This window comes from Parasteatoda tepidariorum, chromosome 1 (genome assembly GCF_982258835.1).
Source record: "Parasteatoda tepidariorum strain Cologne lab strain chromosome 1, Ptep-v5.0, whole genome shotgun sequence".
In the NCBI taxonomy this organism is placed as follows: domain Eukaryota; kingdom Metazoa; phylum Arthropoda; class Arachnida; order Araneae; family Theridiidae; genus Parasteatoda; species Parasteatoda tepidariorum.
In genome coordinates this window covers 24,883,898-24,898,144 of record NC_141755.1, presented here as the reverse complement: position 1 = coordinate 24,898,144, position 14,247 = coordinate 24,883,898, and the positions used below count along the sequence as shown (strand labels likewise).

Below are 14,247 nucleotides of genomic sequence, written 5' to 3'. Positions count from 1 at the left end.
TTTTTCAGCATTCATAAATAAGAAATGTTTTTCTTTGTTCAATCTACAACCACTGTTTCATACCTTCAGACTCCAACAAGTGTTACGCACGATAATGCGTGTGTATTACAATTGTTGAATGGTTCTTTGTTTTGTATTGTATCAATGTATCCACATATCAAATTTGATTAAAATCGGTCCAGAAGTTCTAGAGATAATCGACCAAGTCTGCAAATTCTCTTAACTTACACCAGTATAAGAAATATAAATTTAAAAAAAAGAGATTTTTTTTTTAAAAAAAAAAAGTTTAAAATACGGCAAATTTTATATTTTTTAACTTCCCCTTTCTAATTGATGATTCAATTTTATGTCTTAATTCATACCATTCATTTGTATCGAAATTTTTTTGTAATTGAGTTTTTTTTTTAATTCATAGAGCATTGAAACTTGCATTTTATTTTAACTTTTCAATAATAACATATTTTGAGCTTTAAGATTAGGGTTTTTTTTCTATTAATCTGTCTAATAAAATAGTTCTATAGTGCTATCTTTTTTTTTCTTCTTGATCTATCTCTGATTCTAACAGTTACTCACATTTCTGTAAGCAAAGCTCTTCATCGATATTTTTTTTTTATTTTCTGAAAATACCCTCAGATGGCTACATAAATCATAGGTGGAAAAATAGTTTCCATTTGACATTTCAAAATTAATTAAATCTGTGGCTAGTATACTTATCACACCCCTAAAAAAGGCTGATGCCGCACTTGTTAGCTGATCATAATATACTTGTGTTCTCGTTTGCTCATGAATATTGCTATGATTAGCCTATTTCCCTTTCCTTTTTGAAAATAAACAGAGCATATAAAATAGAAATGAGCTCGAGCTCTTTTTTGGAGGCCCGAGGAATTTTAATCAGAGCCCACCCGATCCCGAAATAGATAGGATAACTTAGAACACAATGCATATGCCGGATTAGGGTCGAATTTCGCGATCTCACTGATGAGCGGCTTTGATGTGTAAACAAGGAAATTAGTGACTTAAAACATTTTCTATAACGCTAACCAGCGAAAGAAAAGGCAAAGAGAAGAACTGAACCCACCCCGAGAAACTCCAAGATGACTTAAACAAAAATTAAAAAAGAAAATCAAAATTATAAGCTTAATAAAAGTCGTTTGACAATTAACTCATCAATGAACTCAATAACTAAACCAAACGTTTGTTTCAAAGCAGTAAAAAAGTTTATAAAAATTTTATCATGAATTTCCGTCCACCCAAACCCGAAAACTTTTTTCAGCAAAACGAGCCCGGTCTCGGACTTTGATCTCGGTCTGAGCCCGTTTCATTTCTAATATGCACCAAGTTTTGCTTGTGGTTAGGGATGGGAAATTACTGTTTTCCATTTTTTAAATCATTTTATTGATTTTTTCGCATGACTGACTTTACATAAACTACCCAAACTGGTTGCTTTAACCAGATAATAATCATAGTTATTGTGAGATATCGCTGCGATTTTGCGATAACATTTAGTATTATGAGTAATTAAAAAGTGAAAGTGATGTAGATCGTGAAACCAAATTCGTTATCTCTTCATTTTGATCAAAATAACTCTAATAATTTATAAGGACAAACTGAGCATAAAATGTTTTACTACATATTTTAAATGCTTAACCATAAAAATCAAACATGTGACGCATTCTAAGAAATTTTCGTAAAAATGGAGAGAGTTGATCGTTAATTCATAAGGCCAGATTCCGTATTAGAAAATAATTCCAATGCCCGTAATTTTTACAAATTTTAGCAAAGAGATTTGACCGTTAATTTATGCAGTCGGCTTCCTTTTTTTGAAGAAAAAAACCGTGTGCATGCAATTGTAATGAACTTCAGCAAACTTTATTGTACAAAGTTTCTAAACTCAATTTGAAAAACCTACACCATTTTTCATGGTGGCAACAACATCAAGCTACGGAGACAAAGTTTCCTGATTCGATCCCAGCCGTTACCAAATATTTTTCCCACTTTACTTACATTGACAACCATGGATCAAACAACCGGACAACGATCACTCAATTATCTTACTCCTTGACAGATGGCAAGCTATTTTGACTTCGCTCCAAAGCTTGTCTTGATTTGAAGGACAACTTGCCTAATTCTCAAACAATATCAAAGTCCGAAACTTTTTATGAACATATTGTAAATTTACGATCAGTGGCCGTATATCTTACGAGAAAAGGATTATGGGCATGGGGAGAAAATTATGGTACAATGAACAATTAATATATTTTTATGTCATGTTCGCTTTATAGGTTTGCTTTGTGGTCAGTGATAAGTACACTTTTTGGGGTCACTGACCATAATCTGGGGAAATTTATAAGTATAAGAAGTGCATAATGTGTGAAAAAAATTATGAATTCGAAAGCAATTTATGTAAACAAATTTGAAGAATAAATACATGTCACACATTTAATATAAAATATTATTCACGTCTTTGTTTTAAACTCAAAGATAGTCAAAATTATAGTATCCCATGCATATTACTTCAACTTTGTTAGTAAATGCACACTTTTACTAAACGGTAAGATTTGTTTATTTACTTATCAGAGAAAATTATCCGACAAAAATCGATGTGATTTCTCAAAAAAGGCCGATTTTTGTTTAAAAAACAATTAAAATAAAAAAAAAATCTTTTTAAAATTAAACCAGTCTTAAAAGCTTACCAGGAATGCTTTTTTGTGAGTTTACAGTACACTGTAAAAAAATTTGTTAAATTTACAGGAAACTGCCATCTGGTGTACTGGTGCTATTTCATAGAAAAATACTGTTATTTAAAAACGCGCACCTGTTTTTTAAGCAGATAGGTACTGCCTGACAGTTGCGTATTGATAAATACTGATAAGTTTAAGCAATCAAGTACTAACAAACTCCGTTATTTTAACAATAAAACTCTCTTATTTAACCAAAACAATCCGAAAAATAGTCATCATTGTGGTCAGTGTTAGCCGAAAGCAGCATTCATACAATCGGTCGAGGCTGGAATTCGAACCTAGGACACCATCTCAGTAGAACGCTAGAGCTCTGACCTCTAGGCCAACACAGCTCTAGTATATCTACATGAAGAAATATCTTAAACTGTTTTTATATTACGAGCCTTACTTGTTGTTAAAAGGAAAAACAGAGAAAAAACGATTTTGTCCAAACGATTTTGACAGCTTTAAACTGTTAAATATACAGAGAAAGTTTGTAAAAAGAAGGGGGATTTTTTACAGTGCTCTGGTAACTGTTAAAAACAGGAAAAAAAATATTTTTTTCGATAAATAATTTTTTTTTCCATAAGAAATAACTTTTTCTTCTTTAGAATTTAGAGTTATTTTTTACAGTGTAGGAGCTATTTTAAACGAAATATTTTAATGTTCTTAGCTGGTTTCTGTTTTATTAATTTTTTTTCAAATAAAAAACATATTTAATGAGGGTAGATATTCCCTTTTGATCATGTTAATTTTTCACCTCATTTCATGTTGAAGATAGATTTGAAACCATCTTTGATTCACTGACTTCTAAAATTATTTAAAAAATTGTTGAATTACTTAAAAAGAAGCTGGAAGATTAAAAATCATAAGCTATCAACTCTGTATTAGAATGGTTATTTATAATTCCTTCCTTAAAAACAAGTTTAGATAAAAATGATGACAATTTTTTTGTCTATTGATAAGCGCACGAAAAGTAACATTAATTGAGGGAGAAATATATGGAGAATTTATTTAGAAAAGTTTGTAAATCAGCTAATAAAATTAATGAGGTGTTATACTTCAAAAAGCCTTTCAACGCTAAATACATCTTCTAATTTAATCAAATAACAACAGAAATTAAATCATTATATCTTCGATGTTTTTTTTCTCGATAATTTTTCATATTTTGAGTGTTCCTTTAAAATCGCCCTTTTTTAAATTTTTGAAAAGAATTTCAAATATACATTTTAAGGGTGGTTTCTATTGAACACTCTATGTAACAATATTTCCCCATTATATGTTCTACTCGAGAAACTTTCCAGAAAGTTTTATTTTTTAATTAGAGCATAATTAACGAAAAATACTAAATGTGCTGTATATTTATTATATATGTGTTTGATTACTTTATACCGGTACTTCTTTATACCGGTTTCTAAATTTTCATAATATTTCTCTTTAGGCTAATAGTTTTTTACACAGAAAAAAATATATAATGTTTTGATTTCATTATATTGTGAGAATAATATTTCAGTAGGATTTTAAATATTAACACGTGGCTGTAGACCCAATATACTGCCCTAACATAGATTTTATTAGACACCTAAAACCTTTGTAGATTCTACTAGACATTTTGTACTGATTAGAAAATTATTTTAGAAAATCTATAGTTTCATTTAACATTGTAAATGTAGTGTTTTTGTTAAGATTGTGTAATTTTGTTGTATGTGAAGAAAACAATCACTTGGTTTTGTCTGGAATAAACAGTCAATATCAGTACATTTTTTTAAACAGTATGAGAAATTAAACAAATATATATATATATATATTATTGTTAATTCGTATCTTGTTTCTTATAAAACTGATTTTTTCATAAATGCGTTATTTTTTCTTTAAAATATTAGAATAATGTAAATGAATGTTTTTTAGGAATTAAGGAAGAACAGTAATTTAAAATAATAGTACACTGTAAAATTAAAATAATTTTAGAAAAAAATATAATTAAAATAAGAGTAGTAAATATTTTTAAGTATTTCTTTAATTCAGATACATAAAAAGGGCTTTAATTACAGAAATGATACATTTGAATCACTCTACAAAAATGATACATTATTCTATTATATTCGTATATAATAATACAATATACTTATTCGTATTTAATAATACAAATTGAATAAACATAACAAAAATCCAGTTTGCACATATAATATGTCTTCACTTAATGCTGAAATGTCACTTAAAAATTGCAAATAAAATAATTAAAAATTTAAATCAAAGCATATATTTTGATAAAGTTATATCAAACTGACAGTATTCTTTCTGAATATCTCAAATAATTTAATCGTTTATGGCAGCAATTCTGCAATATGAAATACAATATTATATCAAATATTACAAATAAATTTTCTGACGTGTTTCTGAAAATGATTACCGGAACAGCATGAAAAGAAACTGGGATGAAAGCCGTAATGAATAAAATAATATAAAATTTTACAATATTTTTGTGCATCATAATATATGATAACATTCCTTTTACGGAGAAGTTAAGCATCAGATGTTAGAAAAAATCAGTGTAATTTCTTATTATTATTTAAAAATTAAGAAACTTTTAAAAGAACATTCTTATGAAAAAAGTACTGTTTTAAATTGTTTAATTGATGCTTATTTACCAGTTAACGGACTCCCGACGTGATGAAATTTGAAATGCTATAAATTCGCTCGTATATAAGTTGGTTATGCTTCTTTGGAGCCTTTTCTATTGTTTTGTTTCTTTTGATGTGTCAGAGTTACTATCTGCACAAGTCCTCTATTCACTTCAAAGAAATCTTTTTTCAAATTTGCTGTTTTTTAAAAGAAACTAATCACATAACACCTTTGAAATTTTATTTGAAAACATCTTGTTAGAGCAATATAATTTCATTGTATATTTTTCATACAGCTTATGAATGAAAAGAAGAAATTGCTGTATAGTATGTGAAGTATAGAAAATGATGTTATTAGCTATACACTTTTCAGAAATATCTGAATCATACTATCGTTACCTTGAACCATGTTCTGGAGCAAATTTGCTACAACCTCAATAATGTATTAAATTGAACCATGTTTTTTTTTTCAAAATAAATCATGCTATTGTGTAATGAAGTTTAAGGAGTAAGATAATACGGTTGAACTTAGTACTTGCATTTGAATTACGAAATGCTTGAGTGAATGTTAAAGCACAACAGCTTCTAACAATTTAGATTTGAACATTTTGCTTAATTATTCATTTAGTTTTATATTCCATAACGAATTTATATTCCGTAACTAAGTTGCTATTTGCTAAAAGAAAACAAACTCGTTATGCTCTGTTACAAATTTTATAAACAATTTGAACCATAATATCCTTACAGCTCCATTAGATCTTAATAATGTGGTCCTTCTATGAGCTATATTATAAAGAGATATAATAAATTTTGGACCTTTATTAAACGATGCTATGATTCAATTGGAAATTTGGTTCGGTTAAACACCTTATAACGAATGCAGTAAACTTGCATGATAGTATGACTACATGGAACCGGTTTTCTGGTTGATGGCATGGTTTCAACGAACCGATTTTTCTTATTGGAATGCATTTTAAATTTCGATGAAAAAAATTTCCTGGTTCGCTATCCTATCATTTCAATGCACTCGGCTTACGAATCTTACGCAGATAAATACTGTAATATAATGTAATGTAATGTAATTATTGCGTAATAAGCGATACTGTGGACAATAAGCATATCATAAGAATGTTCTTTTAAAAATGACTTTCGGACAAAACCAATGTAAAAAGTGTGTTTATTTGTGCCTTAGGCCGTCTTTGCGAGCTGTATCCCTGAGATCATAGATTTAGTAGGAACTAGGCCAAAGTATGGCGGAGAGTTCCGTCAAGAACACGGCAAAAGGTACTGCTGTCATAACACAAACCACGTACCTCAATAGTCCATTGCATGAATGCTTCTTGCATGCTTAATTGGTGTTTCTGCTTCTTCTTGTTTAAAATACATCTATCGAAAAACTCAAAGTAAGCTTCCGGATCATTCCATTCCTCCATTAAATATTTAAAGATTTACAGACATTGCTTTGCGGATCTTCATCATCATAGTTGGCCAGACAGCCCAATGTGGGCCAATGTCTTCCTCTGAAGATTTCTCCATAACATCTTCCGATTTATCTTTGATCTCCAATTCTTTTCAGGTTTCGGCAAATAATGTAAGGGGCCAGGATAGCCTGATTGGTAGGCAAATGGGCCCATGTCCAAGGGGTTGTGGCTTCGATCTCTGCCGGTCGAAGACTCCCCGTGTAGTAAATGGTGACTGATGGGCGTTAAATCTGTCAGGACTCAAAGTCCTCCATCTTCCGATAACATATCATACCTCTGGTGGTGCTCATCCAGAAGTTTCCTTGTCTTCTGGATAGAGTTCAAAATTACAAGGCTACGAAGTTGATCATTAGCGGTCGTAAACACAAAAATTGGGTTGGCTGTTGAACGACGTTTAGAAAAAAAAAATTAATTACAATAAAATCAATCTCCACCGAGTCAGCCCATGTATACTGTGGTCTTTTCCGCTTTCTTGTTCCAGTGGGTCCAAAAAGCAATATATTTTTCATTGCATTGTCACCACACATTCGAATCACGTGGGCCATCCAATTCATTCTATTTGTTTTTATGTATTTAATTATACCGTGTTGCATATTTAATAATACCGGATTACATTTTGTACAGTCCAAAGCTATATCTCCTCCAGTTATTGTTTTCATTTACTCCACCAAGTATACTCCGCGAAATCTTTCTCCGCTTTACGGATATTGTAGAATAATTAGGCGCTAAGCATTCTCGCTCAGATATACTAAGACAATTTCGAGATGTTTTGAAACAAAATATCCAAATTCTAATACAACTTTAAAAATAAAATGACCTGTATAGTAAGCAATAATAAGTAAAAAATAAAACTACAGCGTTACGTACGTTACGTAAAAATTTGAAAAGAAATTAATTTATCTAATGCTTAAAATATCGTAGTGATATCGGGCAAAAATTTCTTGCACTTTCTCAAAACATCGTTGATATTAAAATGACATCATTAATAAAGTTTAAAAAACAAAAAATTTTCTTAATCTGCAAAAACCTACATTTTGAGAGAAAAAGTAAATATTAAAGAAACGCGGGTCTCTTCTATTAAGAAACGTAATGATATTGATTAAAACAGTAATTAGCAGACTTTGTGTTTTCGATAGATGGATTTTCAAGTTCTGCTCAAAGCTAAACCCTTACCGCTTTGCCATGTTGTTATTGGCTTTTGCTTTCTTTCCTCACACATAAACAATCTTCATATTTCCGCTGGGGATATGGTTATTTTAAAACACTTTTTGTTTCTTTCTAAGAGAGTGGCAAAGGTTTATGCTCTAACTTAAATATTGGCATAATTTTATCTTTTTTCTTTCGAACTGTAAGCAAAAGTATTTTTTAAAAACTGAAAGGAAGTATTTTTCAAATACAATACAACAATTCTTTTTAAAACTATGAAGTGTTTTAAATAGTAAAACATAGTTTTTAAAGATTTCATAAAGGTATAAGTCACACGAAATACCCATTTTCCTGTTATTGTTTTAATAATATTCTATAGCTATGAAATTTCATTCTTGCCTTGTTTAATATTTTTGGCTACTTAAAAATTTGCTCTATCGAAGACATCTTGAATTTTGTATACTCAACTTGTATTCAAGTATAACAGCTTTGTATAGTCAAAGATAAATTTTGTCACTTGCTGAAATATACTTGTGATTATGATTTAGAAAAAAACAATGAGAGATAAAATATAACAAAATTGTCAAATGCATGCATTACTTTGAATCATTACATATCATATCATGGCATTCAGATTATTTTAGTACATGTTGAACATAAGTTGTAAGATTTGTAAAGGATTTAAAAGTGTCAAGGATTTTGTAACCTCACACAAATGCCTCAAAATATTCATTAGATTCTAGAAAACTATTTTTGTTTTTTGACACTCTCAATACTATTTTTTCTATTTTCCGATAAAAAGACAAATTACGCCTTAAATATAGCAAATAAAGTAAGTGTAACAATATTCTCCTAATTAGACAAAACAGTCAGGTATCACAAAGTATCACAAAGCAAAGACAAAACAGTTAGTGCGTTCGTATAAAATTCAGGCTTACTTAGTCTATAGAGCTTATTTAGTCTATAGAGTCTGCGAGATATATGTGACCCGGTTAGACTGTAATATCTGCACTAAATTGCAGAATTGGGCATTTTACAGAATCGGAAGCTAAGACTAAATCCAAAAGACAAGAAAACTAGCAAAATTTTTTTAACACTAAAAATAATTGTTGGAAATTTTTATGTGTAAGTTTATGTAAGAACTATGTGTTTGTTAAAAAAAAGTATTTCAATACGTATTTTAAAACACATTATAAAAAATTTTTCAAAAAAACTAAACTCTGTGGCTCTATAGCCCATGGAGAGCCATGGCCTACTGTGCCCATCCCAATTTTGTTAATCTTGGGTTCTAGAAGGGCAGAAGACAGATGTTCCGGTTGGGTGGTCAGATCAGCTGCTTTAATTTATAAAGCTACTTTAAAATATTATGCACTCACACTAAATCTGAATGCTTTAGAAGATAATCAATTACTAAAACAATCCTAATATTATTTTAAGCAAGTAAAGTCCTAACTTCAAATTTATGAATGAATTTTTGTATATTAATATAAAATTCCATAATATAAAATGCAAAATTACCTAGACAATTTTGCGTAAAACCTTTTTTCAGTAAAAAATGTCGAAAAATTCATAAAATTTTGATTGTTATAAATTTACAAAACACTATTAAAGTCTGAAATTTTCCTAGATTTCATGAAAAAATATATCTTCAATTTCATTCGCTAATTCTTAGAAAAAAATTAAACTAATTTATGTCAAAAATAAACTTCTCGTTCTTCAGAATGCATTTTAAGAATCTACCTTAGAAAGGGACAGCAAACACTAATGGTTTGAAATGCTATTTTTAATCTTTGTTTTTAATAACAACTATTTGCATCTTTATAACTACTTGACACACATAATAAGTGATAACAGCTTGAAAAAAAGCACTAATAATATTTTATAAACAGTCATACAATCGCTTCGGTCTCGAAAGAAGAATTTTCTTCGAAATCGAAGCAAAGAGTCGCCGTAGAAATTACAAACAATTCACAACAAAACAAAAAATTATAACAGACCAATAGGGTAGGGAGACAAGATTCATCAACAACCGATTCTGAAAAAGATGCTTTATCACAGCACCAAAATAATAATATTTTTGTTTACGAGTCATTATTCATAAACATTTCTCATTGTTTCCACTTGATTTATAAATAACCTTCCAAAGTTTATAAATAACCAAAATATTTATAAAATAACTAAGTTAAACCTTCTTTATTTGTTTACTATTTAAATCACTGAGCTCTTGAAAAATACTTTCCTTTTATTTTTCAATAAAATCTTAAATTCGCAATAATTTCTTAAAAAGAAAGCATAAAACCTTTGACCACGACATTTTGTACTTTCCTTATTTTTTTGTGTTGCTCATATTCGGTATTTCTGTCCGGTGACTGTGGGGCGCATAGGCAGTGTTCGCCAGCTGGATACCTGAAATTACAGAGCTGATAGGTCACCCGTCCAAATATGGAGGAGTCCTCAGAAAGGAAAGAGGCAAGAGGTAACATCTATTATTAATCCTCCCTTTTATCTTACATGCAGTCTCAAATCCCAACATCTGAAATTAAAATGCAGATTTTTCTTATGAATCATCACATCAATTGACTTGTTTAATTCGGGCTCTATTCAACACTGCCAAAAATTTAAAAAAATAAAGCTTAAGAAATATAAAAATAATTTTAAAAGATGTAGAATAATTTTAAAAAATATAAAAATAATTTTAAAATATAAAAATAAAAAATAAGAAAAAAGTTCAAAACAGTAAAACGTTGAACCAAAAAATTAAGCACACGAGCAAAAATGTTACTTTGGCGACTCTAGCAAAGGTCCTACCAGAACACGCAACGAAAGACTAATATTGGAATGTCTAAATTTTATTGCAGAGGACGAATGGTTACGATATTGAACCAACATTCATTTCCATCTAGAACAGGTAGAAACCATAGACACCCCAATGTGGGTCCTGCATTGTAAGCAAGCTATAAAGAAGCAGATCTAGGTTCAATAGAAATAGATCTAGGCTCAATATTGAAAGCAATTCTTGAAAAACCAATATTTTGAAATATAAACCCCTTAATCGAAGCTCAACATTATAAACTTATTAGAGTCCTAGGTAGAAATTAATGTTCGCCTAATATTAAAACCCATTCTAGGACTAATATTGTAAAATATGGACTCGCCAATATTGACTAGACATTACAAATCTACTACATGCCTAGACAGAAATGAATCTTGGTCTAACATTGAAACCCATTCCAGAACTAATATTACAAAATATAGACTTTTTAGTGTTAGCTTTTATTGTAAGCTTATATTTTTAATGTAGCTTCAAATGACGAATCGAAAACCTTCCATAAGCTTATAACAGAAATGTACAAAATGGCTGTGAGCCAACTTTTTTTAAATTAGTTCAACGATGTTATCATACGCTACCTTGAACAATAAAACAATTTTAATTTGCTGCAATTCGCATAAGATGTTGAATTGATATTTTTGTTCATGTTAGATTATGCACGGAGAATAAAAGTTTTGGTAAATTTACCGCACTGAATAGTTATGACATTCAGCTGAAAAATTATAATTCTAACTATAATTACGAGATTATAGTATATTTCTTCAATATTTCTGTCAACTTTTATTACTTGCTTTTTACTACTATGGCAGCTCAAACGCATTTTTGTTCAATACAAACTAATCAAGCAGCTACTTAAATGTATCAAAATACATAGTAATAATACTCTACAACATAAACTAGTTTTTCTGAAATATAATTTGATTGTATTTAATGTAGGAAGCGTGAAAATAATTTTGACAAAGGAAAACAGAGCAAGATTTATATTGTCAACTATTATTTACAAAAACTATATTTTCAATAATTGCATATATTGAATACAATAATCGAGAGATTTTGCATAGAGTTTTTCATACGTTAACTGTAACGCTATCTTTAATTTATACCCTTTAGTAATTCTACTATTTGCAGGGTAGTGTTCACGCTTGCGCTGTAATTCTTAAATAGTGTTAGAGTTACAAAAATCGTAATGCTAGGCAAATTCTTAACGAAATGAGAGAGATTTAGCACACTGATACGGTTTTCCGCTAACACTATTTAGACTTTATAGCACATGCGCAAAAATTTCCCTAATGATCAACAGAATGGCTGAGAAATAGAAAATAAGATTAGCGTCATGGTTTTCATGAAACATATAGTATGCAAAATCTTTCTCATAAGCAAAGAAATGTTTTTTGTCAAAAAATAAAAACATTAGATTTTTTTTCCATAATTCATGAAAGCAATTTATTAATCAAATTTAAATTTTTATATCTGAACTCTTACTGTATAGTATCATGAATTATTGTAATTACACATTTGTAATAATATTATTTATAATAATATTATTTATAAGGCATTGTTCATAATAATATTAACTTTAATATCTAATGCAGGGTAAGCGATTATCAATACTTTGCTGTTAATATTCTTGTGATGATTTATAAGAGGTCTGTCTAGACCAACATTTAGTCTTTTTATAGATAGATAGATAGAAACAAGTTATGATAGAAAAAGCAGGCTTTATAGACTCCTTCTCTAACCAATTCTAACAACTCCAACCTTTACAGAAGCCTAGGAAAATAGCTTAAAATAAAAAAAAGTCCCCTTTACTCAGTTCCTATTTCCTTACAACCCAAACGTATTCCTTACTTTATTGTCTCTTTTTTATTACTTTTTCAAAACTTAAGTAATTAGTTTTTACTCTGCTCTAGTTGATGTTGTAGATATCAATATTAATTTTCTAAACGCATTATTCTTATTTATTTTTTTTTACAAATTTCTTTAAAATGTTAGAATTAATCCGCTATTATTTTTGTCTGATATTTTTTGCTTCATGAAAAGTGTAAAAATAGTTTAAATTATTAAAACTCTAAATGTTGCTTTGTGTGTTTTAAAGTGAGCAAATGGAACAATTTGCTATAAAAAGCTTAGAAAGCGCTTGCAATTTGCGCCTGCACATGCTACTGCATAGTTTTTCATTCTGCTGCTTTATTGTGTATCTTTGATGGCTTTGGATATGCTTAATTCATTCTAGCTGCAATTGTTGTGCGTATTAGAGAGTAGAATTATAATGTTTTTACTCATTTTTTAATACTGCTCCACTCATTGTATAAAAGCATCGACATTAATAAATTTGAATAATAATTGCGCGCTTAGCTACTACTATGTACTTTAGAAAATGCCCAATGATTTGCGAAACCAATCACGGAAAAACCAATGAAGATAGAAATCTATGTTTTACAGCATTCTGCTTGGGATAACAAATTCATATTCTCCTCAAGTATCAAATTTATTCACAAAGTTCGACAACTGATGAGCCTGCCAGCTAAAAAGTCTACCAAAAAAATTTCATAACCTCCATTTCCGACAGCAACGTGATGTATTTTGGAAACAAAATTATTCAAATATTTAATACATTGAAAATATTGTTTTATAGTCCTTCTTCAATGTAGATCAAAATTCTGGCAAATTTATAGTACTGTAACCATAATTCTGGTAATAAAACTAAAATATACTGTTAAAACATTCATTTAATAATTTTTCTGTTTATATGGTAACGGTTTACCGGAAATTCTGTTTTTCTACAGTATAGTTCTTATTACCACACATTTAGTAAAAAGTACAAAGCTGAAAGTAAATTTAACCAAATAAATGGTTTTTATGCCATACTTTAAGGCATCATGAAAAAATAAAATTTTTAAAATTTATCATATATTAAGCAATCATATTTTATTGTTAATTCTACCAAAATCATTATCAAAGCGTTTTGGTAAAAATTACAGAGCATTTTGTTGTTCCCATAGAACCAGAAACTATATTCTGGTAAATTTTTATGCTTTTTTTCTCGGTGTTGTAGAGCAATCTCATCTGTAGACGAACTTTACAAAATACATTTGAAATTAGGAGAATAAATACTTGGTTAACAAAGCAGAAAGCAGCAAATCGTACAATTCTGTCTGCTTTCATCATTTCGTTTGAGCATTGCTTTCATCATATCATTTGATTTCTTTAAGCATCCAGACGCTTTTAGAACACCCTGTAATTTCTTACAATCAATAAGAAGAATCTTTAATGTCGAGCTTTTAACCAATGTGGTATTTGTGAAATGTGTGCATTGTGCTAAAAATATTTTATATTTATGTTTATTTTATTAAATGTAAAAATTATAAATTATTGCAGTAATTCCATACATCCAGAAAGCTTTTCTTAAAACCATACACACAAAATTATTTTGTAACAAAATATTAGTT

The 14,247-nt window shown here is 29.3% G+C and overlaps 1 protein-coding gene across 3 annotated transcripts in view; it reads left to right on the top strand.

Annotated features, from left to right (window-relative positions):
- LOC107437872 (calcium-activated potassium channel slowpoke-like) overlaps nt 1-14,247 on the top strand; it is a 222,539-nt gene that overhangs the window by 135,005 nt on the left and 73,287 nt on the right. For 2 of the 3 annotated variants that reach the window (XM_071180105.2, XM_087160373.1), the window contains exon 8: nt 10,353-10,444. In XM_071180105.2, coding sequence (XP_071036206.2) covers nt 10,353-10,444 — 92 coding nt within the window. Of the gene's footprint in view, nt 1-6,533; nt 6,626-10,352; nt 10,445-14,247 lie in introns of all 3 variants that reach the window. The other variant, XM_071180104.2, reaches the window with a different exon arrangement.